This window comes from Ranitomeya imitator, chromosome 2 (genome assembly GCF_032444005.1).
Source record: "Ranitomeya imitator isolate aRanImi1 chromosome 2, aRanImi1.pri, whole genome shotgun sequence".
NCBI classification, from domain to species: domain Eukaryota; kingdom Metazoa; phylum Chordata; class Amphibia; order Anura; family Dendrobatidae; genus Ranitomeya; species Ranitomeya imitator.
The window spans coordinates 454,712,624-454,740,282 of record NC_091283.1 but is presented as its reverse complement, the minus strand read 5'-3'; the positions used below and the strand labels follow the sequence as shown (position 1 = coordinate 454,740,282).

At 43.0% G+C, this 27,659-nt stretch overlaps 1 protein-coding gene across 1 annotated transcript in view; it reads left to right on the top strand.

Annotated features, from left to right (window-relative positions):
- The window catches only part of COL20A1 (collagen type XX alpha 1 chain), a 168,603-nt gene that overhangs the window by 92,672 nt on the left and 48,272 nt on the right, over nucleotides 1-27,659 (top strand). Inside the window, exons 17-24 of the mRNA XM_069751130.1 lie at nucleotides 3,447-3,586; nucleotides 3,693-3,825; nucleotides 11,489-11,548; nucleotides 12,507-12,554; nucleotides 20,246-20,384; nucleotides 24,649-24,791; nucleotides 25,143-25,252; nucleotides 25,635-25,793. Of these exons, the coding sequence (XP_069607231.1) occupies nucleotides 3,447-3,586; nucleotides 3,693-3,825; nucleotides 11,489-11,548; nucleotides 12,507-12,554; nucleotides 20,246-20,384; nucleotides 24,649-24,791; nucleotides 25,143-25,252; nucleotides 25,635-25,793 (932 nt within the window). The remainder of the gene's footprint in view (nucleotides 1-3,446; nucleotides 3,587-3,692; nucleotides 3,826-11,488; nucleotides 11,549-12,506; nucleotides 12,555-20,245; nucleotides 20,385-24,648; nucleotides 24,792-25,142; nucleotides 25,253-25,634; nucleotides 25,794-27,659) is intronic.

Below are 27,659 nucleotides of genomic sequence, written 5' to 3'. Positions count from 1 at the left end.
ATGTACAGCACCATGGAATTAATGGCGCTATATATATAAATAATAATACTACTACTAATAATAATATACAAAAATTTAACCTCTCACCCCCCTAAAACTACGCGTTTCGGCAGATGCCTTTTTCAAGTATTTAATATTGAGAAGTTCTTTGCATAAACGTCTATCACTGTTCCTTCTACGCTCGCTGGATACACTCCTTTTTTTGCCTGGATACAGCTTTGCTTAATCTGGACTGAAATACTTCCATGCTGGAGCATCTGAAATGGCTGTCATAGTGGTGAGCTGAAATTATTCACATTTGATCCTGAGTTACCTCTTGTATTGTACTCCAGAGCTGCATTCACTATTCTGCTGGTGGGCTGGACTGAGACAGCCAGAAGGCCAGATGTGGCCCAAGGGCAGCACTTTGCCCAGGTCTGCTCTAGATGGTAAAATAACAAAACTCTAGAATATATTAATGCCAGGTACAAGTGCCCTAGAAAATATCGCCCACATTTTGTGCCCTAGAAACCTAGAAAGTAATAATGCCCTCTGTGTGCCCCTTTGACAGTCACAGTAACCCGAATTCCCTATAACAATAAGTGCCCACTTTACATTTAATAATGTCCCAAGTCTCTCCCCTGTACAGCTCCCCTATATACAGTATAATGACCTCTCGCTGTGTAGTACCACACACACAGTATACTGACCGCTTAGTAGCCCCCAAACTGTTTAATGGCTCCAACACTGTGTGATGGCCCCCTCACTGTAATCTCCACACTGTATGATGGCCCCCTAGATAGCCTCCATATAGTATAATGCACCAGATAGTTCTCAATATAGTATAATGAACTCCTCGTAAGCCTCTATAGCATAATGTACTCCCCATAGGCAGATTCTATAGTATAATGCACCCCCATAGGCAGACTCTAAAGTATACTGCACCCTCACATAGGCAGACTCAATAGTATACTGCACACACCCCCTCCCCATAGGCAGACCCTATAGCATATTTCACACACACCCTCCCCATAGGCAGACCCTATAGTATATTGCATACACCCTCTCCCCATAGGCAGACTCTATAGTATATTGAACACACTCCCTCCCCATAGGCAGACCCTGTAATATACTGCACACAACCTCTCCCCATAGGCAGACTCTATAATATACTGCACACACACCCTCCCCATAGTTAGACCCTATAATATACTGCACACAACCTCTCCCCATAGGCAGACTCTATAGTATAATGCATCCCCCATAGGCAGACCCTATAGTATATTGCATACACCCCCTCCCCATAGGCAGACTCTATAGTATATTGAACACACCCCCTCCACATAGGCAGACCCTATAATATACTGCACACAACCTCTCCCCATAGGCAGACTCTATAATATACTGCACACACACCCTCGCCATAGTCAGACCCTATAGTATACTGCACGCAACCTCTCCCCATAGGCAGACTCTATAGTATAATGCATCCCCATAGGCAGACTCGATAGTATACTGCACACACACCCTCCCTATAGGCAGACTCTATAGTATATTGCACACACCCCCTCCCCATAGGCAGACTCAATAGTATACCGCACACACCCTCCCCATAGGCAGACCCTATAGTATACTACACACTCCCTCTCCCCATAGGCAGACCCTATAGTATATTGCACACATCCTCTCTCCATAGGCAGACTCAATAGTATATCGCACACACACCCTCCCCATAGGCAGACCCTATAGTATACTACACACTCTCTCTCCCCATAGGCAGACCCTATAGTATATTGCACACATCCTCTCCCCATAGACAGACTCGATAGTATAATGCAACCCCCCATAGGGAGACCCTATAGTATACTGCACAACCCTCTCCCCATAGACAGACTCGATAGTATACTGCACACACCCCCTCCCTATAGGCAGACTCTATAGTATATTGCACACACACCCTCCCCATAGGCAGACAGTATAGTTTATTGCACACACCCCCTCCCCATAGGCATATCCTATAGTATACTGTACACACCCCCTCCCCATAAGCAGACTCTATAGTATATTGCACATACACCCTCTCCATAGGCAGACCCTATAGTATACTGCACAGACCCTATCCCCATAGGCAGACTCTATAGTATACTTCACACACACCCTCCCCATAGTCAGACCCTATAGTATACTGCGCACACCCTCTCCCATAGGCAGACTCTATAGTATAATGCAACCCCCATAGGCAGACCCTATTGTATACTGCACACACCTCCTCCCCATAGGCAGACCCTATAGTATACTGCACACACCCCTTCCGCATAGGCAGACTCTATAGTACACTGCACACACACCCTCCCCATAGGCAGACCCTATAGTATACTGCACACACCCCTTCCCCTTAGGCATACCCAATAGTATACTGCACACACACCCTCCCCATAGGCAGACTCTATAGTATACTGCACACACACCATCCCCAAAGGCAGACTCTATAGTATAATGCACACACACCCTCCCCATAGGCAGACCCTGTAGTATACTGCCCAAACACCCTCCCCATAGGCATACCCTATAGTATACTGCACACACCCTCTCCCCATAGGCAGACCCTATAGCATACTGCACACTCCCCCCTCCCCATAGGCAGACCCTATAGTATACTGCACACTCCCCCCTCCCCATAGGCAGACCCTATAGTATACTGCACACTCCCCCCTCCCCATAGGCAGACCCTATAGTATACCGGACACACCCTCCCCATAGGCAGACATACTTTATATAATATAAAGCACCCCATAAAAACAATAAATCCAATACTCACCTGCTCTCAGAGCCTGCACACCTCCGGACAGTGGGCACCGAACAGTGACATCATCGCGCCCGCTGTCAGTGTCGGTGACGTCAGACGCTGACAGGCGGATGATGGGAGAGGGAGTGTAGCGCTCCTTCTCACATCAATACGGTCAGCTGTATCTGCATCTAGGTGATACAGCTGAACCTACGATGATGGGCGGGGGACCCACTGCTGGCACCGCCCCCCCCCCACCTGCTCACGGGCCCCATAGTGGCCGGGGGCAGAGCAGGGCGATCGATTCTCCCTGCTCTGCCGCAGAATGTAACTGTATGGGTGTGCTGTGCATGCCAATACAGTTACAGTAGCGTAGTTCCGGGTGGGCCCCCTCAGAGCGCGGTGCCCGGGGTCACCGCTCCCTCTGCCCCCGGTAGCTACATTAATGGTTTTGTGGAATGAATGTGCAAAGTGACAGAAATCAAGAAGGATCTGGCAGCGGTCACATTTGATAGTCCCTCTGCTATGTGGAGTATGTGCATAAATCTTGATACCAAAAATGCCCGATCCCCCATGTGGCACTGCGCTCTTTTACTCACAGTTTACTCTCTAGCATCCTAGAGCCGTACAGTCTCAGGCAGAAATTATTGGGTCTAGCCTGTACTCATGTTGTGTTTTGCAGTAAAAGCTCCGCCCCCTACTGGTGTGAAAGTGACAGATGTCTCTGGAGACAAGGCGACTGTATCCTGGGATCCCGGGGTGGATGACGTGACCTCCTATCTCATCAAGTGGATTCCACTGAGCGGGGGACGACTCAACCAGGTGTGAAAACTTATCATTTCTACCAAATAAAAACATTTATGCATTTCAAAATAATTCCCTAAACTAGGGAGGCATGCTGGTTATTGTAGTCCTCCATGTTTACCAGATGTCCACCACTGGCAGCGAGCACACAGCTGTCCTCTATGATATGGAGTATAACACAGAATACCAGGTGGCCATATCTGCACGGTACATGGATGGATCCCAGAGTGATGCGTCGTCAGTGCGCTACAGTACAGGTAAACGGATCTATCTATCTATCTATCTATCTATCTATCTATCTATCTATCTATCTATCTATCTATCTATTTAAAAAACAAAACAGGAACAGCATCAATACTACCATAATAGTGGTGCAAAGCTTTCCAAACTAGAGGTCCAATGGTTTCAATTATAGAAGTAAAAAAAGGAAAACAGCACACAAAAAATGGAAAGAAGTGGGCTTTTAATGCCTGTATGGCGTGGCAACGTTTCGGATACGGTATCCTTTTTCAAGCAATGAACATACAAATGAAGTGAGTTTATATAGAAAATACACATGTTCTTCATTAATAAATTATTATCATTATTAGCGTTTTCTTTAACCATTAGTGCATAGATAATCCACAATCCAATAAAGTGCATAAGTGCCTTCTCAATAAACATACAAAAATACATTATTAATATATGAATTGTATAAAGTGCAGTGCGGATATATTCAAAATATACTAAATGATCAATTAACCCCTTAACGACCGCCGATACGCCTTTTAACAGTGGCAGTTAAGGGTACTTAAACCACAGCTGTGGAAAAAGTGAATAGCGTCCCCCAGAGTCGGATTTTCTCTGGGGTCTCAGTTGCCAGGGGTAGCCGAGACCCCAGAGAACATGATTCGGGAGTTTTTTACCGACCCCCGGGTTGCGATCGCCGGTAAATAACCGTTTACCGGCGGTCGCAAACAAAATAACAAAACGCGATTTCCCATTTAATTTCTCTGTCCTCCGATGTGATCGCACATCAGAGGACAGAGAAATGGGGTCCCCGATAGCCCCCCGATACTCACCTGTCTCCCCCGGTGCTCTTCGTGGCTCCCGATGGGCGCCACCATCTTTTTCCCGCAAAAAAATGGCGGGCGCATGCGCAGTGTGCCCGCCGGCCGGAACCCGGAAGATCTTTGGGGTCTCGGCTGCCAGGGGTAGCCGAGACCCCAAAGAACATGATGGGGGTCGGTTTTTACCGACCCCTGTTTTGCGATCGCCGGTAATTAACTGTTTAAAAAATTGCACATCAGAGGACAGAGAAATAGGGGGATTCGGGGACCCTGTTATACTTACCGGTGTCCCTGGATCCTCCGGCGTCCCCTCCTGCCTGCCGGCTTCTTCATCGGGAAAGAAAATGGCGGGCGCATGCGCAGTGCGCCTGCCATGATCTGCCAGCCGGCAGCTAGAGGAGTTGGGTCTAAAATTAGGGTTAGGGTTGGGGCTAAATTTAGGGTTAGGGCTGGGGCTAAATTTAGGGTTAGGGATAGGGCTAGGGTTAGGCTTCTTTCACACTTGCGTCGGTACGGGGCCATCGCAATGCGTCAGCCCGACGTACCGACGCACGTTGTGAAAATTGTGCACAACGTGGGCAGCGGATGCAGTTTTTCAACGCATCCGCTGCCCAGTCTATGTCCTGGGGAGGAGGGGGCAGAGTTACGGCCACGCATGTGCGGTCGGAAATGGCGGACGCAACGTACAAAAAAAAGGTTACATTGAACGTTTTATTTGTGACGACGGTCCGCCAAAACACAACGGATCCAATGCACGACGGACGCGACGTGTGGCCATCCATCGGCAATACAAGTCTATGGGTAAAAAAAGCATCCTGCGGGCACATTTGCAGGATTCGTTTTTTGTCCAAAACGACGGATTGCGACGGATGCCATATGATGCAAGTGTGAAAGTAGCCTTAGGGCTAGGGTTAGGGTTGGGGCTAAAGTTAGGGTTAGGGTTGGGGCTAAATTTAGAGTTAGGGTTGGGGCTAAATTTAGGGTTGTGGTTAGGGCTCAAGTTAGGGTTAGGGCTAGGGTTAGGGTTGGGGCTAAAGTTAGGGTTAGGGCTAGGGTTGGGGTTAAAGTTAGGGTTAGGATTGGGGCTAAAGTTAGGGCTAGGGTTAGGGTTGGGGCTGAAGTTAGGGATAGGGTTGGGGCTAAAGTTAGGGCTAAGGTTGCAGTTAGGGTTAGAGTTGGGATTAGGGTTAGGGTTTGGATTAGGGTTGGTATTAGGGTTAGGGTTGGCATTAGGGTTACGTTTGGGATTAGGGTTAGGTTTGGGATTAGGGTTAAGGTTAGGGTTGGGATTAGGGTTAGGGGTGTATTGGGATTAGGGTTAGGCTTGAGGTTAGGGTTGAGATTAGGATTAGGGGTGTGTTGGATTTAGGGTTTTGATTAGGGTTATGGTTAAGGTCGAGATTAGGGTTGTTTTGGGGTTAGGGTTGTGATTATCGTTAGGGTTGTGATTAGGATTATAGATCGGGTTGGGATTAGGGTTAGGGGTGTGTTGGGGTTAGGGTTGGAGTTAGAATTGGGGGTTTCCACTGTTTAGGTACATCAGGGGGTCTCCAAACACGACAGCCAATTTTGTGCTCAAAAAGTCAAATGGTGCTCCCTCCCTTCTGAGCTCTGCCGTGCGCCCAAACAGTGGTTTACCCCCACATATGGGGCATCAGCGTACTCGGGATAAATTGGACAACAGCTTTTGGGGTCCAATTTCTCCTGTTACCCTTGTGAAAATAAAAAATTGGGGGCTAAAAAATCTTTTTTGTGGAAAAAAAATATTTTTTATTTTCATGACTCTGCATTATAAACTTCTGTGAAGCACTTGGGCATTGAAAGTTCTCACCACACATCTAGATAAGTTCCTTGGGGGGTTTAGTTTCCAAAATGGGGTCACTTGTGGGGGTTTCTACTGTTTAGGTACATCAGGGGCTCTGCAAACGCAACATAACGCCCGCAGACCATTCTATCAAAGTCTGCATTCCAAAACGGCGCTCCTTCCTTTCGAGCTCTGCCGTGCGCCCAAACAGTGGTTTACCCCCACATATGGGGTACCAGCATACTCAGGACAAATTGGTCAATAAATTTTGGGGTCCAATTTCTCCTGTTACCCTTGTGAAAATAAAAACTTGGGGGCTAAAAAATCTTTTTTGTGGAAATATTTTTTATTTTCACGACTGTGCATTATAAACATCTGTGAAGCATTTGGGCATTCAAAGTTCTCACCACACATCTAGATAAGTTCCATGGGGGGTCTAGTTTCCAAAATGGGGTCACCTGTGGGGGGTTCTACTGTTTAGGCACATCAGGGGCTCTCCAAACGCGACATGGCGTCCGATCTCAATTCCAGCCAATTCTACATTGAAAAAGAAAAACGGCACTCCTTCTCTTCCAAGCTCTGCGGTGCACCCAAACAATGGTTTACCCCCACATATGGGGTATCAACGTACTCAGGAGAAATTGCACAACAACTTTTGTGGTCTAATTTCTCCTGTTACCCTTGTGAAAATAAAAATTTTGGGGGCAAAAGATCATTTTTGTAGAAAAAATGTGATTTTTTATTTTCACTGCTCTACGTTATAAACTTCTGTGAAGCACTTGGGGGTTCAAAGTGTTCACCATACATCTAGATAAGTTCCTTAAGGGGTCAAATGTGATGTGGTCCCTAAAAAAAATGGTGGTGTAAAAATGAGAAATTGCTGGTCAAATTTTAACTCTTATAACTCCCTAACAAAAAAAAAATTGTTTCCAAAATTGTGCTGATGTAAAGTAGACATGTGGGAAATGTTATTTATGAACTTTTTTCGTGACATATCTCTCTGATTTAAGGGCATAAAAAGACAAAAATGTGAAAATTGAAAAATTTTAAAAATTTTCGCCATATTTCTGTTTTTTTTCATAAATAATCGCAAGTAATATCGAAGAAATGTTACCACTAACATGAAGTACAATATGTCACGAAAAAACAATCTCAGAATCAGCGGGATCCGTTAAAGCGTTCCAGAGTTATAACCTCATAAAGTGACAGTGGTCAGAATTGTAAAAATTGGCCCGGTCATTAAGCACCAAATTGGCTCTGTCACTAAAGGGTTAAAACATATCAGGTGTCCCAATCTGATGACAATAAAACACACTTACAAACACACTTCAGCGTGTATTGAGTTGTCAGCGTCTTCCTGGAACTACTGCGCATGTCAGTGACATCTATGTCGAAACCCATAGCATTATGGTCCGCATCTGCGCACAACTACTCTGAAGACGCCGGCGCCATATTGGTAAAGGTATATCCCTCCCAAACGAGAGAATTACCACAGAATGCTTCGGAAAGGTGGTGCAGTTGTTATTATGAATAAAGAAGACTATCTTGAGGAAGTCTACAGACAGCTGGCCGACCCGGAGGTTTATGAGAGGCTTACTCATGACCCAAAATTTGATATTGCAAGGGATATAAAAATTATTTTGGATGATGCTTTTGAGATGCAAATTATTGATCAGGAAATATATGATTTTTTGACTAATTTCCAATCACTCCGGTGATATATATTTTACCTCTCATACATCCTCCGGGTAGGCCTATTGTTTCAGGTTGTGATTCCATCTTATCCCATATTGGAATTTTTCTTGATAAAATCCTAAATCCGATTGCCAGTCATACGGAATCGTTTGTGAGGGATACTACAGATTTCCTTGAGAAAATTGGTGGCGTAGAAATAATGGGTGAAGTGATACTAGCTTCATTTGATGTGACATCTTTGTACACGTCTATTGAACATAGTAAAGGTTTAGATGATAATAAATAGCTACAGACTACTCAATATTCTGAAGGAACAAAAAAATTCATTTTGCAATTGCTTGAACTAATATTGACTAAAAATTATTTTTTGTTTGGAGACATTATGCACTTTATTGGATTGTGGATTATCTATGCACTAATGGTTAAAGAAAACGCTAATAATGATAATAATTTATTAATGAAGAACGTATGTATTTGCTATATAAACTCACTTCCTCGTATGTTCATTGCTTGAAAAAGGATACCATATCTGAAACGTTGCCACGCCGTTCAGGCATTAAAAGCCGACCTTTTTCTAATTTTTGTGTGCTGTTTTCCTTTTTTTACTTATCTAAATCTATCTATCTATCTATCTATCTATCTATCTGTCTGTCTGTCTGTCTGTCTGTCTGTCTGTCTGTCTGTCTGTCTGTCTATCTATCTATCTATCTATCTATCTATCTATCTATCTATCTATCTATCTATCAACAGCACCAGAAAAAATACCTTAAAGCGTGCACTCTTCCCTGACCAGCATTCCAATGGCCTTTCAGACAGTAAACAAAAAGGGAAACAGCACAAAAAGATGTAAAAAAGAGGACTTTAAGGCTATGTGCACACGTTGCAGAATTGCCGCTGAAATTTCCGCAGCAATTCTGCAACTCCCTGCTGCATGAAATACGCATGCAGAATTGCCATGCATATTCCTGCTAAACACTAGCGTTTTTTGCAAGCGATCTGTAGCATCGCTTGGAAAACTGATTGACAGGTTGGTCTTCTATCTATCTCTCTATCTATCTATCTATCTATCTATCTATTGTGAGATTGCGCTTACTGCATGTGTTGGGGGACATTCGCTTAGCAACGGGACTCATTCACACAGGCACGATTTTCTCTATTAAACAGTCTATGCGATTTATTATGCAGTCATAAACCGGGTCATGCACAGTTTATTATATACTTCATGGAACACAATAGGCACCAACAGATGACATTAAGTTGCAGCTTTAACTTAATTACTTAATATACGGCTTTAACTCACAGTTCAGACACTACACCCGCCAGCCCTCCTTGAGTAGTTCTCCGGGGGGCGTCCGTACACCGTATCAATGTCTCTACTCATACAGCACACATGACATTAGATTGCAGGTACTACACATGCTGGACCTTACTCCGTCCAGTTACCATGGGTGACCGCACAGTTCATTAACTGACCCCCTGTCAGTGCACACAGTTCCCCAACTCTGGGTTACCTTCCAGGAGCTCCTGCTCCACACGCTGACTCGTGTCAGTACTCTCTCTTCCAGGGAAGCTGCTGAACTGGGATCACCGTCCCGGACAATGCCTTGCTCACCAGGCCACCTGACAGTCCAGATGGGCTGTAGCTCCCCCAATGCAGTGCCATCACAGACTCTGCATACATGCCTTTCCAGGTGCTCTTCAGGAAGTCCTACTCCCAGGATCTTCCAACACACAAGTCTCTCAGTGCGCTATTCAGGGATCCGATCCTACTCCCAGGATCTCCCAACACACAAGTCTTCAGGTCCACGGCCTCTCAGTGTGCTATTCAGGGATCCGGTCCACACAAAGGACCTCCCAACACACAAGCCTTCCAGGACCTACACACTCTCTACATGCTACCACCATGGTCACATTATATATCTGTAACCCCTCCCCTGTGTGGGATGTGTGTGTGGTTAGTCAGCTCTCCAACTAACCCTGCAAGCCTCCCTTTACAACTATACAAATACTTGTGGGACTACAAGTCCCAGAACAACAACATTACTGGTTTACAGCGCAGACTCCCTCTTCGACACATACCAGCCATTTACAATAATGCCAGTCACTATCTCATTATCACCATTACAGTAACGCCTCCATGCATATCCTGAGGAGCACACACAGCACCCCCTAGCTGCAGCAGGGGTCACTGCATCACACAATCTATTATTTATCTATCTATCTATCTATCTATCTATCTATCTATCTATCTATCTATCTATCTATCTATTTATCTGTTATCTATTTATCTATCTATCATCTATCCATCTAGCTATCTCATATATATCTATTATCTATCTATTATCTATCATCTATCTATTAATCTAGCTATCTCATATATATCTATCATCTATCTAGCTATCTATCTATCTATCTATTAATCTAGCTATCATCTATCTATCTATCTATCTATCTATCTATCTATCTATTATCTGTCTATCTGTCTCATATCTATCTATATATATATATATATATCTCCATCTCTGGTTATGTACGTGATTGGCCTACATACTACATGGAGGACACATGAGCTTCTTACACTATTTAGCCCTCATTTACTTCACAGTCAGACAGAGATTGATCTCGCTTCGCTCTCGCAGTCACAGCAGCCAGAACACGAGGCTTTATAGTTTCTTTGAAGAAAACTGTCCTTCATTCATTAATTATCAGGGTTCTTAGTGCCGGTAATAATAAGTAATTGGCCTCCTCTGGACCTCGTCCTCCCAGGGACACATTCTCATACCTGGTGGAGGAGCTTCATAAATGATAAGCTCCCGGGAATGGGTGGAAAGCTCACTACTACCCCCATTGTGGAACTGGGGGTCCCAGCATTTCTGACGCATACCCTCTATGTCTTCTCCAAACTTGTTCCCCCATTTCCGTGCTTGATTTAGGTGCTGACTCCTATTCACTGTCTACATTGATGGAGATCAGAGCTAATTGACATGTGGCTCCTCTCAGAGGGCCTCATAGAATCTCTGATGCTTTCTCTTTTATATATGGAGTCAATGTAATTTAAAGTTCCAGGGTCTCAGTGAAAATATTCAACAGGGGTCCCAGAAGCTTCTCTTCATGTATGGCAAAGGGACCTTGAGACCCCTTTTGTCTCGTGAAGGTAGTTTTTTCCATAGCCGTAGGCAAGGCCATTTTGGGTCTGTTGGAGAGAGGGGACCTACTACCAGGTTGGTCTTGAGAATCTCTACCATCTTGGGTGATCTGGAGTCTGTTAGTGTCAAACAGAACCTAAAAGTGGCCCTGTCTCTGCTATGGGCCCCTCATAATCTATGGAGATAGGAAAAAGTGTAACTGAGTCCTCACCTTTCTCCTGTGCAGGAGAGAATCTCAGGAAGATGCCTGTGGCCCGAGGTGGGTTCACCATACGCCGCACAGACGGTGAGTAATCCAGTCCCTCTAGGTCAGAAGACAGCTGTTGTCCAATCAAAACATCAGACATACTGGAACATTTTTTAAGACCTATATTAAATTTTTAAAAAATGCATTTTTAGTCTAATGGTTTCTGGTAATTTCACATTAAAATTCCTGTGTTTGTGTCCGAGGGTTAGGATGGATTTACTGGAACACAAATGACAATTTGATTACAATTTAGAAAAGTTATTTATTTCCTAGAAGGGAAATGCGGGAAATGAGCCGAGCTCATCATGATATGGCTCGCTCTACGCTCCCGGATATGAATAATTACCTTAGAATTAGGGAATAAATTGCCTCTTTTGTCCTGAAGAATTGATATGAAACATCCATACAACACTCTACCTAGGCATGAACAATAACCCCTAAGCAGACCAGATAAGAAGTGGTTAAGTATGAGCGTGAACCAACTTTATCGGCTGCTGATTGAATCTCATAAATTATATTCAGATCGGATTTTGTAGACTAATAGGAAATTGATGCATTTTTTTCTGAAGTGTAAAAAGATGCAATACCAGCTGTAACCACCAGGTGTCGATAATGAAATCTCATGTACTGTATGTTAAACAGTAGGCAACAGCTGCAATTCAACCTATGGCCACCAGGTGCTAATAATGAAACCATTTGCTTGTACTTTGTAGTCTCCTTTTGCATGATTCAGGTATACCTTATTTATAGACATATGTTAAACTTTTTTGATTATTTCTTTAGTTCCCAGAAATCTAATAAAAAAGGGAATGGTTTGTGCTTGAGCAGGAAAAATAGGAAAATGTACCCTAGAAAAACCCAAGAAAACTCCAGTATAGATCATACAAAAATCATGTGGCTGATGTCTAGTACAGAACTGAAGCTATAGCCCTAATGGTGGCGTTGCCTCCCATGGTTTATATCTAGAATTCCTATATTTTGTCTTTGCATCTTACAGATTTGTGCCCACTGATTGAAGACACAGAAGTGGACAATGCAGTTCATGGTAAGAGTCATAAGGATATGTGCACAACTTTCCCATACGCTGATGACTTTTCCTTAATTTATAAACTTTTTTTTTTAGAAGATCACCCAAAAATTGCATTGCAAGATGGTCATCTTGGGGGTAGCCTTCTCAAAAAGGTCATCTTTTGGGGAGGTTTCAGTGCATTTGATGCAGTCATACAATGTCAACTGCTAGGGGGTAACCTGCCAATCAATGTTTTTCATTTGCCTGTCACTGCCACTAGGGGGAGCTCATTGTATACAAATTATGTTAGCTTCTATTGAAGATCTGGGTGTAATGAGCTTTTAAGGAATGTGGCTACTTTAAAAGTTGAACAATTTTGGGAGATAATATTTTTTTTACTTCTATGAATGTATTTGGGGCCAAAAAATAACTACATTTGCAATTCCTTTTTTTTACAGTTTTGCACTTCTTGACTTTTATGTACTTTTTGTTTCCCTGCACATGTAACCTTGATGTGGTCTGTGATCATAAATCAGTAGGAAGGGGCCCAAAAAAGACAGATAAATGATCTATCAACTCTCCCATTTGATTGTTATAACAACTTCACTGACAGATTCTCATTTAACTCATTCTGCAGCCAAAAATAGAATGTACAACACAAAAGCTATAGAATTTTTTTTTTATGAAACCCAATTGCAATATTGATTTGTAATGCAAAATATCCAGTCATTGCTTTACTTTCTAAAATTGTTGAAAATAAATACGATAAAAAAGTGTGAATATTATTTTACCAACTTGCTTTCTGAGGACGACTAAAGAGCGAGTATTTACTGAGAATTTTGAAATGGTTCTTTAATGACTTTGTCTTTTCGGGAACTGCTCTGAGTCGTGTACTTCTTATCTTTACAGCCAATTCAATCTGTCCCAACATTAGATCCTGATGTCAATCAGCGGCAGTAATAAGATTGTCTTCATCTGTTCTGTGCCAGAAAATAGTGACCTATAGTGAGAGTTTCATTTAAAAAAATGTGAAGTTAAAAAAAAAAGAACTCTTAAAGGGGCGGCTACAGCTCTGATATCTTTTTTTTATTCTGCTTGATGGATGGTCAGTCGTCCAGCTTGGCAAACAGAAGTTGGAGTTCAATGTCAATGATTTACGAGCAAGTTAATTTACTCATCACTTTTAGGCATGGACAAAAAGTATGCCCCTCTTCTATTTTTGCGAATTGCCTCTTCAGAGAGGAAGAGGACTTGAACTCTAGCGCCACCAATTGGAAACCTTTCCACATAATTTATGATAAAAGCCGAACCAGAATCTAAATTTGCAGACACGTGTTTCAGGGTGTTGCTCCTCCTCAGTGCAAAGCATGAGATCTGATTTGGCTGTATGAGAGGACTGACTGGGGTAGCGATTCTCCTTGTGGAGAGGCACATGCCAAGGTACTTATAGCTATGCCATAAGAGGGTTGTCAAGCTTTAGATATCCTTATTTTTGGTGCCCGGGAAGGGGCAAAGAAAACAGCACTACTAAATGGTTAGTGTGGATGTGCTAGACAACCATAGCTTGAACACCCGCATTCAGTGCAGCAGTGCTCCCAGAAACTCTCTTATAAACTTTGTGCTGCAATTCCACATCAATTTCAAGATCTCCTCTTGCTGTTTGTGAATAAAATTATTTCTACTCTACTAAAGATGAGCAAATCTGATGAAAATTTAATTCAATCAAAGTTTGGGCACTGCGAATCTAATCTGCCGGGAAGGGGTTAAAAAAATATACTTACCTCTCGGCCCTCCCCATACTTCTCCTGCTGTTGTGATGCAGGCAACCGGACACAAGGCAAGAACAGTTAGTGAACGGTTCTCTTTACAAGGTGGTTACACCTGTTCATGGGAGTTACCACGTAAGTTCTTCCTGCAATTCTGGTCCCAACGTGGGTCATCGGGTTTTCCCGCTAGGCCTGCACATTTTTCTGACGAAGTTTATTAATGTACATTGAGCCTCCTACGCACCAACCACCCCACCTCCGTCTGATGTCCAGCCTAGGCCAGCCCCGGTACCGTATGTCATGGCTAGAAGTGACGACCCTGCTCACTTGCGCTGTCCCTCTGCAATCGCAAGCTTGCTCCTCTGGTTGCCATCTCCTCTCGGGTCTTCGGTGCTTGACCGTTGGCAGATGTCTCCTGGGGCAGCACAGATGCATGCTACTGATAGAAACAGCCACCCACACACCTACCAGATTATGGAGGAGTTGGCTGCCTGGTAGAAAAATTGCACACAAATGAGGCATGTGTAGAACGCCAGTCACACAGGTATGGGTGGTGCAAAGTGTCCAGCTTACAGCCTATTGATGACGCCCATAGTGTTATCAGGCGGGCTGCCCAGCACTTTATACATGCACCGCACAGGGACAAACGCCTCAGTACACCAAGCCAACAAAAAGGGGCCTGGCTGCATCTTGCAAAAAATTATAAAAAGTGACTAAAAGATGAAAAAAATTAATGCATATGATAAATGAGGTATTTGTTGATATTTTGGCCAAAATAGATAAGCTCGCAAACGCAACGGATGTCTCCTGGGCCTCGGGCATCTCGACTCTTGACTAGTCCCTGGAACTTGACTGGTGTGAGGCGCAGGTTCTGGTCTTGACCGATGTAGCCTGGACTCTGGGTCTTCAACGGCGCAGCCTTGACTCTGGGTCTTGAATGGCACAGTTCAAGACTTTGGCTCTCATTGGACGTCGTCTGGATCTTGTCAGGCGATAAGCACCACCTTAGTGGTGAAAGCTTTCTGCTGAGGCCTGTCAGGCCTGAAACATCTGTTTCACACTCCTTGGTGCCAAATCCCCCTGCAGTTTGGTGCGCAGGGCATTTATATTCAGGCACTCTGTCATGGAGTCATCTGACCAGGTCCAGTACAAGAACTTGCTTCTCCTACAATTCTTCTGGTACAAATTGGTTCCACCTGGTTTCGCCTGGCCAGAAGATGGCGATCTTTCCTCACTAATGTCACATCACATATGGGCTCTTCAGGGGTATCACTGCTTCCTATTACACTGTCGCAGGCCCTTTGATCATCTCCTCTCTCTTTTGACTTCTGCCTTCCATCCTGCTTCTTCTCCTGGACGTCAGGCGCTGACACTGTACACCAAATCGCATGCCGTCACTTGATGTTAATGGGGACCGTTGCACCCCAGTGAGAAGTAGGCTGAAGCTTGATCACAAAAAGCTAAGGTAATAATGGTAGGACAAGCATAGGGTGAGTCGAAGAGAAGTGAAGTGGATCTAATATTTCAGTGCTTTTAGAACTAATTTAGAATCCTAATTTTTTGGGACGTACATAGCGAATTCAAATAGCTTAGAATCAATTCACTCTAATATTTAACTCAATGTGTTAACCCCTTCCTGATCTAATACTTCTCACAGCTGAAAGTTTGTTACAGTTGTGTTTAGCATAAACAAGAGGTAGGCAAAGTGCAGCTTGTGGGCAGCTGTTGGCTGTTCCTGTCCAGCCCTGAGACCAGGATAGCAAAAGGTCAGGAAATACCACACACCTGCCCCCACTCGCTCCGTTGTCTCTATTTGCATGATATCTGCATCCTGAGGATGCAGATACTGTTCAGTACTATGGTAAAGCAGCTGTTGGCTCCCTATGCCAACATTCAGCCTGTGCATCAGTCTCAGCTCAGCAGGAGCGCTAATGTCACTAGATCGCACCTCCTGCTCAGAGCCTCAGGTCACACGCTGCACAGAGCAAAGCAGTGCATGAGTAGGCTAGTAGTTTTATTTTTAATTTTTTTTTTTAATGTCAGTCAGGACTTGTGCAAAAGTTTGAGGCACACAAATGTGTGTCTGTGGGGGCACCATACTGTGTGTGGGGGTCTGTGGAGGCATCATACTGTGTCTGTAGGAGTTGTGAGGGCCAATATACTGTGTGTGTTTGGGTGGGGGTTGTGGGCACATCATACTTTCTATGTGGGGGGCTGTGGGTTCATCATATGTTGTATGGGAGTCTGTCTGTTGGGGCATTATATTGTATGCGATGTGCAGTGGGGGCATCATATCTTCGTGGAGTTGTAGGGGCTCCATACTGTGTCTTGGAGTTATTGATCAAGGTACAGTTAGGGCCAGAAATATTTGGACAGTGACACAATTTTCGCGAGTTGGGCTCTGCATGCCACCACATTGGATTTGAAATGAAACCTCTACAACAGAATTCAAGTGCAGATTGTAACGTTTAATTTGAAGGGTTGAACAAAAATATCTGATAGAAAATGTAGGAATTGTACACATTTCTTTACAAACACTCCACATTTTAGGAGGTCAAAAGTAATTGGACAAATAAACATAACCCAAACAAAATATTTTTATTTTCAATATTTTGTTGCAAATCCTTTGGAGGCAATCACTGCCTTAAGTCTGGAACCCATGGACATCACCAAACGCTGGGTTTCCTCCTTCTTAATGCTTTGCCATGCCTTTACAGCCGCAGCCTTCAGGTCTTGCTTGTTTGTGGGTCTTTCCGTCTTAAGTCTGGATTTGAGCAAGTGAAATGCATGCTCAATTGGGTTTAGATCTGGAGATTGACTTGGCCATTGCAGAATGTTCCACTTTTTGGCACTCATGAACTCCTGGGTAGTTTTGGCTGTATGCTTGGGGTCATTGTCCATCTGTACTATGAAGCGCCGTCCAATCAACTTTGCAGCATTTGGCTGAATCTGGGCTGAAAGTATATCCCGGTACACTTCAGAATTCATCCGGCTACTCTTGTCTGCTCTTATGTCATCAATAAACACAAGTGACCCAGTGCCATTGAAAGCCATGCATGCCCATGCCATCACGTTGCCTCCACCATGTTTTACAGAGGATGTGGTGTGCCTTGGATCATGTGCCGTTCCCTTTCTTCTCCAAACTTTTTTATTCCCATCATTCTGGTACAGGTTGATCTTTGTCTCATCTGTCCATAGAATACTTTTCCAGAACTGAGCTGGCTTCTTGAGGTGTTTTTCTGCAGATTTAACTCTGGCCTGTCTATTTTTGGTATTGATGAATGGTTTGCATCTAGATGTGAACCCTTTGTATTTACTGTCATGGAGTCTTCTCTTTACTGTTGACTTAGAGACAGATACACCTACTTCACTGAGAGTGTTCTGGACTTCAGTTGATGTTGTGAACGGGTTCTTCTTCACCAAATTAAGTATGCGGCGATCATCCACCACTGTTGTCATCCGTGGACGCCCAGGCCTTTTTGAGTTCCCAAGCTCACCAGTCAATTCCTTTTTTCTCAGAATGTACCCAACTGTTGATTTTGCTACTCCAAGCATGTCTGCTATCTCTCTGATGGATTTTTTCTTTTTTTTCAGCCTCAGGATGTTCTGCTTCACCTCAATTGAGAGTTCCTTTGACCGCATGTTGTCTGCTCACAGCAACAGCTTCCAAATGCAAAACCACACACCTGGAATCCACCCCTGACCTTTTAACTACTTCATTGATTACAGGTTAACGAGGGAGACGCCTTCAGAGTTAATTGCAGCCGTTAGAGTCCATTGTCCAATTACTTTTGGTCCCTTGAAAAAGAGGACGCTATGCATTACAGAGCTATGATTCCTAAACCCTTTCTCCGATTTGGATGTGGAAACTATCATATTGCAGCTGGGAGTGTGCACTTTCAGCCCATATTATATATATATAATTGTATTTCTGAACATGTTTTTGTAAACAGCTAAAATAACAAAACTTGTGTCACTGTCCGAATATTTCTGGCCCTAACTGTACATCCGGACTTACTGTATATTTTTAAAGAGGACCTGTCACCAGCTCAAAAGTGGACAGTTTTTCCTCAGTGATAGCGCGTCAACTAAGCAGTTTCTTCTCTTCCGCTCTGCTCTGTTGACAGGGTGTCACTGCCGATATCATGCTAATTGACAGCTGGCTCCCCGCTGACTAACTGTGGGGAGCCCACAGTCAATCGTCATGATGTTGACAGTAATGCCCCATCAACAGGGGCAGAGCAGTAGAGGAAGACCTGAGGTATCAACATGAGGTCAAAGGAAGCAGGAGAATCACTGGCAGGAGAGATCGTCGCAGTGTAGAGCAAGGAGGTAGATAGCAACTACATGCTGGTAAATTCTTAGCCCCATAGGGAAAAAAAAACAAAGTCCTGGATAACCTTTTGAAGTTTGGCCTGTTGGTTCGGCCCTCCATAACAGTAAAGTTATCTCTGTCAATCAGTGTCGGGGACATGGTTACAGCCGCCGCTCACTATGTATTGAGCGGTGACTAAAGTTGTGCCTTTTGTGCATTTATGACTGAAAGCCGGAGGCTGCAGGGAGGAATAAAGTTAATTTCCTCCCAATAACCGGACTGTAAGTACTGTGGCTGCATGGCTTTAGAACATTATTATTATTCAGTTTATTCCCATATTTTTAGGTTAATAGCGTTTGGGGACATGATTGTCTTTAAGCACAACATATTTTAAAAGCTTACACATTTTTAAGCTCTATTGTCATTTTTTTTTTCTTTCATGCCTATCAAGCTCGAAATGTTTGTGGAGTTCGTTATGCGACTTCATCAGGTCATATGTGACATATAAGTAGGGATGTAGATTTAGTGTATTCAGAGGCAGCAATCACCTCAGACAATAAGATATTTGGATATAAGTGACTGACTGTGTGGGTATAAAAAAGTCTACACACCTCTTTTAAATTGCCAGGTTTTTGTCATGTGAAAAAAAAATCAAGAACCATAAGGATACAGCCTTCCCAAAACCTGTCTGATGACAAATACACTCCTAGCACAAAGAACCATTTCAGAACTTTTTCCACTTTTAATGTTACCCATAATCTGTACAGTTCAATTGAAAAATGATGTGAAATCTTTTGGGTGGAAAAAAGATCTAAAATTAATGTGGTTGCATAAATATGCACACCGTTAAGTAATACTTTGTAGAAGTAACCTTTGAATTTCAGACAGCAATCAGTCTAAAGATGGCAATATTTGCCCACTCTTCCTTGCAGTAGCTCCACATCTGTGAGATTGAGAGGGCATGCCCTGTGTACAGCACACTCTTCAGGTCACCCATAGATTTTCCAGTTGAATTTACTTCTAGGCTCTGGCTGGGCCATTCAAAATTGTGATCTTCTTCTGGCAATGCCACTCTTTTGTTGATTTTACGGTACACTTAGGGCCGTTGTTGGGCTTCAAAGTGAAATTCCTCTTGACCTTCAGCTTTTTAGTAAAGGCCTGAAGGTTTTGATGCAAAATTGACTGATATTTGAAACTGAACATAATTCCCTCCACCTTGACTAAAACCAAACTTCCAGCTACCAAAAAACAGCTTTACGCCATAACACTGCCTCCACCATGGTTCACTGTGTGTATTACGTTTTTCTTGGTAATGCGCAGTGTTGGATTTGTACCTTTTGGAATTATTGCCAAAAAGTTCAAACTTTGTTTCATTAAACCATAAAAGGTTATCATACATGGTTTCGCCAGACTTAATTTAGTTTTTGGCAAAACATAGCAGGACTTGGACTTTTTTTTAGTAAGAAAAGTCTTTCCACCTTACCTCATAGGTTAGGCATATTAAGATTACGGGAGATTGCCACATGCAGTACTTGTCAGAAATTCCTGCAGCTCCTTTAATGTTGCTGTAGGCAATTTATTTAATATATAATGGAATAATATATTTGGATACAGAGAACTGATCTTCCCACCTTTTCTTCCATTAGGTTACAATATGATGGCGTCTTTTGGTTTGGATGAGAAGCATTACTCTTCAATCAGTGGCGTCTCCCTAGATGCTTTCATTTTAGGGGGCTCCAGGATATATACAATTGCTGAGAATATCCAGTTGACCCTGTGGACCAGGTAATAGCAATTCCACGTAATGATTGGATGATTTGTGTCTTGAACAACTAGACGACATGAAGGGGTTGGCAGATGAATAATGTTTATGACCTATCTAGAGAACAGACATGTTCTCCAGGTCTCCTATATTATATACCACTTTTGCGGCACAAGTTATGATGAATTGGTCGGGTCACACTCAGATACAGTTCTCCTGGTAAACTTTTTAGGTTTTTCAAAAAGTGATCACATTTATGCTCAATTACGAGTTATGCAAATATTTGCAACACGTCAATTTTACACCAGATTTCTGCTGCAAGCGGTTTGATAAATCAGCCTCATTGTGTTTCATTTTTTTTTACCATTTTCAAGATCTCTGCTTGCTTTCAATGTTTGGAAATGCTTCAATTTACATTTAGAAGCTCAAACTATTCCAAACCTGGTCCTGCTCACATTACTGATTTTTTATGATGTGTAAGTGTGGGTGAGTGCATTTTTGGGTCTACTACTGTTACATTGTACTCTGCTGCACCATCAAGTGGAATAGCATAGACAGGGATATACAAGTGCTTCTAACAAAATTAGAATATCATCAAAAAGTTAATTTATTTCAGTTCTTCAATACAAAAAGTGAAACTCATATATTATATAGGGTCATTACAAACAGAGTGATCTATTTCAAGTGTTTATTTCGCTAATGTTGATGATTCTGGCTTACAGCCAATGAAAACCCAAAAGTCATTATCTCAGTGAATTACAATAGTTTAAAACAACAGCTTGAAAAATTATTTTAAAATCAGAAATGTTGGCCTACTGAAATGTATGTTCAGTAAATGCACTCAATGCTTGGTCGGGGCTCCTTTTGCATCAATTACTGCATCAATGCGGCGTGGCATAGAAGCGATCAGCCTGTGGCACTGCTGAGGTGTTATGGAAGCCCAGGTTGCTTTGATAGCAGCCTTCAGCTCTCTGCTTTGTTGGGTCTGGTGTCTCTCATCTTTCTCTTGACAATATCCCATAGATTCTCTATAGGGTTAAGGTCAGGCGAGTTTGCTGCCCAATCAAGCACAGTGATATTGTTGTTATTATACCAGGTATTGGTACTTTTGGCAGTGTGGAGAGGTGTCAAGTCCTACTGGAGAATGAAGTTTCCATCTCCAAAAAGCTTGTTGGCAGATGGAAGCATGAAGTGCTCTAAAATATCCTGTTAGATGGCTGCGCTGACTTTGGCCTTGATAAAACAGTGAGCCTGCACTAGCAGATGTCATGGCTCCCCAAACCATCACTGATTGTGGAAACTTCACACTAGACCTCAAGCAGCTTGGATTGTGGCCTCTCCACTCTTCCTCCAGACTCTGGGACCTTGATTTCCAAATGAAATGCAAAATTTACTTTCATCTGAAAACAACACCTTGGACCACTGAGCAACAGTCCAGTTCTTTCTCTCCTTGGCCCAGGTAAGACGCTTCTGGCGTTGTCTATTGGTCATGAGTGGCTTGATACAAGGAATGTGACACTTGTAGCCCATGTCCTGGATACATCTGTGTGTGGTGGCTCATGAAGCAATGACTCCAGCAGCAGTCCACTCCTTGTGAATCTCCTCCCAAATTCTTGAGTGGCCTTTTCTTAACAATCCTTTCAAGGCTGCGGTTATCCCGGTTGCTTGTGTACCTTTTTCTACCGCACTTTTTCCTTCCACTCAACTTTCCATAAAATATGCTTGGATACAGCACTCTGAACAGCCAGCTTCTTTAGCAATGACCTTTTGTGGCTTACTCTCCTTGTGGAGTGTGTCAATGACTGCCTCCTGGACATCTGTCAAGTCAGCAGTCTTCCCCATGATTGTGGAGCCTACTGAAACAGACTAAGGGACGTTTTTAAATGCTTAGGAAGCCTTTGCAGGTGTTTTTTTTTTTAATTATTCTAATTTACTGAGATAATAACTTTTGGTTTTACATTGGCTGTAAGCCATAATCATCAACATTAACAAATAAGCACTTGAAATAGATCACTCTGTTTGTAATGACTCTATATAATATATGAGTTTCACTTTTTGTATTGAAGAACTGAAATAAATTAACTTTTTGATAATATTCTAATTTTGTGAGAAGCAGCTGTAGCTATAAGGGTGCAAAGTCACACCAACTCCATTGTGTCTAAGGTGTCCTAAAATACCCTCTGCTGCATTAGTAATATGGTAGGTGGGGCATTGGTTATACATTTTGCATTGGAGACCAGAAGCTTCAAGTGGTTTCTCTGAGTGTTGGATTGGCTAGACAGCCAGCTGCAAGAAATATGTGTGTTTCTTCTATTCTGACAGCAAGCAGAGATCTTAAAAAGGAAGGAAGCATAAATATTGCTAGAAAGCTGAAGAATACAATAATGTCGTTTAAATGTCTGGAACTGAATTGTCCGCGGTTAGGTTGTGGTCTGGTGCTGCTATATAATCTGTGCACAACACATGGCTGCACCATCCTAATCTCTCGCCCCCTCTCACCCTCAGCGCGGCAGCTTCCCCCTCACTATCAGGTCCTCTCTGTAATTTCCTATATTCTCCACGCTACGTCTCATTCTCCCTGCTACTCTCATCTTCCAGAAACCTCTTTCTCCGTCATTTCCAGCATCGCTTCGCTTCACTTTTCATCTCATTTTCTTGGCCTATGTGAGACCCTTTTCTGGTGGATATGAAGTTAATTGGCAGTGTGAGCCGGGAGCGTCCCAGAGAACGGCGATGGGCTCACTCTTTTTATGTCGCCTCAGTTCTTAATCCTACACAGCCCTGATAAGACAAATCTTTTTTATATGGAAGTATCTGCTGAACACGTAGCAATGGAGGGCACAAATCCCACAGACCTCTGTATCCTGGACGGACATTTGCCCCTTTGGGCAAGGGAGGGGTAATTTGACTCCTATAGAGCCAAATATCCGGGTGTGATAATATGGCCTCATACATATTATTTATTATTGCTCCATCGCCCCATATCACAGGTCACATGTTGGGTTTCGCCATTTGATATGTTAATTCCATCTAATATTCAGCTAAGAATCTCAGACTATTTCTGTTATCTATGAATGCGGCTTGCAGATTGTGGTCGCCTCCTGCTTTGGGGATAATCTACTATTTTGACTCGCTTCTCATAGCAATAGAAACCTTCCCCATCCGTTAAATGCAACATGGTTGATCAATCATTGCTGACAATATTGCAGCCATTTGGCTCTGTGAAGATAGGCCGTGCTCGGCTCTGGGTCTGTGGTGGGCGCCCCACAGGTACAGGGGGCGAGTGCTCAGTGAATGAATGACTTTTCTGTAAAGAACTACATTTCCATTATGCATTTTCAGTTTATATTATTCTGCCATGATGGGAAATATGACATTGACTGGCTCCAAGCAAAAAGTATACAATTGATTCTCCAGTCTAAGGTAGATGGGTGTAACGTGGTGCGAGGTGGTAGCTGTGGATGAGGTACTTGTCTCTTACACCCCAGAACGATACATGGAGGTGGGAGTCCTGGCTGGGTGTGTGGACTTGTGCTATAGTGGCCCTACACCCTTGCAGACCGCATGTTACCTATGACTTTGGTTGACCAGGACTAAATGTTGAGGACTTTAATGATGGAGACCAGCAGTTAAAAATAAAGTTTTTACTTAACGATAACTTTGTGGGGATTATATACAGTAGGTAGAAGGTACACAAGTTTATTAACGTTTCTGTCAACAAACAGAGCATTTTTGCACAGCGTCAATTCATTTTTTGTTACTTGTTTGTTCTCTATCTCTACTGTTCAGTTTCTTTCATTACAACCCAGCTCAGTACAGTCCAGTTAGCCGGAGTCTTGGTCTTAATTTGCTGTTCCAAGTCTTCTTTTCCCCTCCAGGAAACTAGGTTGCCAGTATGGCCGGTACTTACTGTAACTTCTCTGTCAGTGATGCCTTGGAACTCCGGCCTGAAGCACTCGCTTCGTCTCTCGTTGTCTGTCCAGTTTTGGCCTCTTATCTCTCCATATTGTTAGATGCCACAACTCATATCCATTTAATTAGTCTGTCCTCTTGTCGGTTTTCCTTTCCTCTTTACTCTGGTTCACAGCTAACCACCATGTTAGTCTCCTGTCACTTTCGGGATACTCACGTCATGTGGCACTGATTTCTGCTCAGACCTTAGGTCTGCTTCAGACACACACTGATCCTGTTAGTCCATTATGGTGTATCGAATGTTTGTGGAAAATCTACATGCTTTGCTTGCCATTAGTAAATAGATTCTGCCCGGTCTTCTGTTTTCCTTCCTAGAGAAGTTCACCCAAATGGACTTCCCCCGGATCATAGCCTCAGCTTCCTTCTTCGTCTGCCAGAAAATGCTGCTCAGGAACCCTTTGCTGTGTGGCAAATAACAGATGAAGATTTCCAGCCAGTCATGGGGATTATCCTGGACCGTAAGGTGTTCCGAATATAGAAATATATAAGAGTCTAAATCTCAGTTTAGGATTGGCAAGGGGTTGGGATGAACTAAGTAGAAGGTGCTACATGGGTTTATGTTGCAGTTCATCTCCACTGTGGAGAATGGAACTGAGCTTTATACTCCATATAACCTAAGTCCAGATGTGATGATGCCCCACAAAGTGATCACAACCTTACAAATTGGGTCAAAGAAGTCAACATGACCCAAGATATGATCTCAACCTTTTTGGTCTGCCATGAAAGTAGCCAAATTGGATAGTCACTTTGGGTCACAGGTATGGTCTATGTCTAGTTTTCTTAGGCATCTTTCTATGTCTCATGAACAGCAACGAAGCAGTCTCTGACGTACTTCCACCCTGATAGTGAGGGCAGATTGCAGGAGGAAACCTTTGATCAACATGAAGTAAAGAAGATTTTCTACAGAAGTTTCCATAAGGTTAATTGAGTGTATGAATTGATGCTGATACTAATGATCACTCCAGATTTGAGCTTCACTGTCTACTCAGTTATGTGTTAAGCCACATCAGGTCATCTCAGTAAGAATAAAAACTGACATGGGGTGGGTCTATGGGTAACCACTCCATTGATTTTTAGAATGAGCTGAAAGCCTGGCAATAGGTTTCCATGTTTAACGCTCTCTGATGAGACATTTGTAGCACCAATTATGATAATGGCGCTTATTGAAAGAAGAAGCACTAGTTATGGGAACCTCTAACCACTGATGCAGGGTTTTATTGAACTACTTTTTTCTGGTATCTATGGGGGTTTCAACTTTAAAAGTAGATTTTCCCTTTAACTTATGTACTTTCTTGGCCCAGGTACAATTGGCTGTTAGCAAAGTGAATATCAAACTCCATGTGGATTGCCAGATGGTAGCAGAGAAGCAAGTCAGAACCATGGGGAAGGTGACCACTTTGGGGTTTGAGATGCTGGGAAAACTAACAAGAACTAGAGGTCCAAAAAGTGGCTCCTCAGCAGTAAGTATACCTAGGGTGAGATCTTCAAGTCGCCTTCACTTTCCTTATTATGTCAATATGATCTTCCTTGTACTATGTCGTCTTCTGACTATATACGCAGGAAACTGTACAACTTATATCAGCTATACGAAAATAGCCATTGTGTATACCAAGAGACGCCCAGGTTATACCAGCTAGGGAATTCTTTCATATTCTGTGTCACCGTTACTATGACAATTTGTTCTATTCCTCTTGTTGCACAGAAAGGGTTAACTTGTGCCTATTTCCTGATAGTGTCCAAAAACCGACATCAGTAAGTCATTCATTGTTCTCCCTAATGCAATGTCACCCTCGTGTCGGCGCAGCCTCCCGGCATATCAGCCCCTGCACAGAACGCCTTATTTCCATCCATCATCGAGATTTATTTAACCTGAGACATTTTAAATTTCCAGTGATCAATGGGTCTCATTTGGAAGAGATTCAGCCTCAGACTGATTCCCCGCATCTCTTGGAATGGAGAAGAAAGAGTCCAGCTCTCCAGAGGGCGTTTAAAGAGAGGCGATAGCATCTGGCTATTTATAGCGGTGTGGGTCAGTGGAGAGGGGACTGCCGATAGGGGACAAAATGCGAAGAACGTCTTGCTAAATCAACGCGTGCATTTAATTATTAACCGTGGGAGTTGCCTGGTAGCATCTGTCCTTAAATACCATCACAATGCATCCGAATACACAGCTACTGATTACACAACTTATCTTCTGGTCAATTTTGTCGGCTGTCAAGTGGCCGTTGTGTAGGACTGCCTTGCCCATTGGAATTTTTAGGCATATATAAAAGACACAGTAGACTGATTTACAACCATGGATAAAGAGGATGTGGACAAGCTTAGAGAAAGCAGAGGTGCATGTCTGGTTAGGTACTGTGTGACCGGGTGACCAAAGAACGCATTCCACAATTCAATATGGCTGACTGGTTACAATTGAAAGAGCATCTCTAAAGTACTATCAACCAAGAATGACAAGTGAACCTTTGTCCCTGGACTATCTAAAGGTGAAGGGAAGGTTAGGTAGAGGAGCTGAGTCTCTCTAGTCTTTATTTTATATAGAGGTAGACAGTGCACTTTATATATAATGCAGCATCACCCAGAGGTAATGCAGAAATATAGAGTTTCTTGGGGCAAAAGTAGATCTTAAAGAACAATATAATGTCCAGTTTCTGATGTTACTTATTGTGGTACGAGTTGTTTAACCAGGGTTAAGCCAATAAGAAATGTGTATGCCTTAAAAGATGAAATTCCTTAAGAGAAGTTAGTTTAACAGTCAGAGGTAGAGTAGTCCAGAGTTTAAGTGCAGCACAGGAGAAAACGTTTTATTTCATGTAGTCATCTTTGAGGTTAAAACACAAGCAATAGGAACTACTTTCTGATTTACTAATCTAAGCAATCGCTGTGTCTTTTTATACACGAATTCTTAGCTCACCACTTATTGCATTGCTCGACTGGTTCTTCTAATCTTAGGTCCGTGCCCCTGGTCTTATACTTACCCATCTTCACCTTCTATCGCCACTGCTCCCGTCGGTCTCCTGCAGTTTGTGACCTGCTGGATCGCACCGGTGTTTGATGTAGAGAGGAGGAGTCTATAATTGTTACCGTTACATTGGACTTTTGACCAGTCATATGTTGTGATCATAAGCCTGGCGAAGATGAAGATGGCAGCTGGTAAATATAAAACTAGGGGAAGGGACCTTGCATTAGTAGCTCCAGTCTAGCGCTGAGAATAATAAAAAATCCTTGTAGTGGTGCTTTAATGTACCCCTAACTGGACATGGATCTCTAGGCATTATTGTAATACCCCAATAGTCAGTCTAACCCTAGGCCAAAACTTTGTGTAT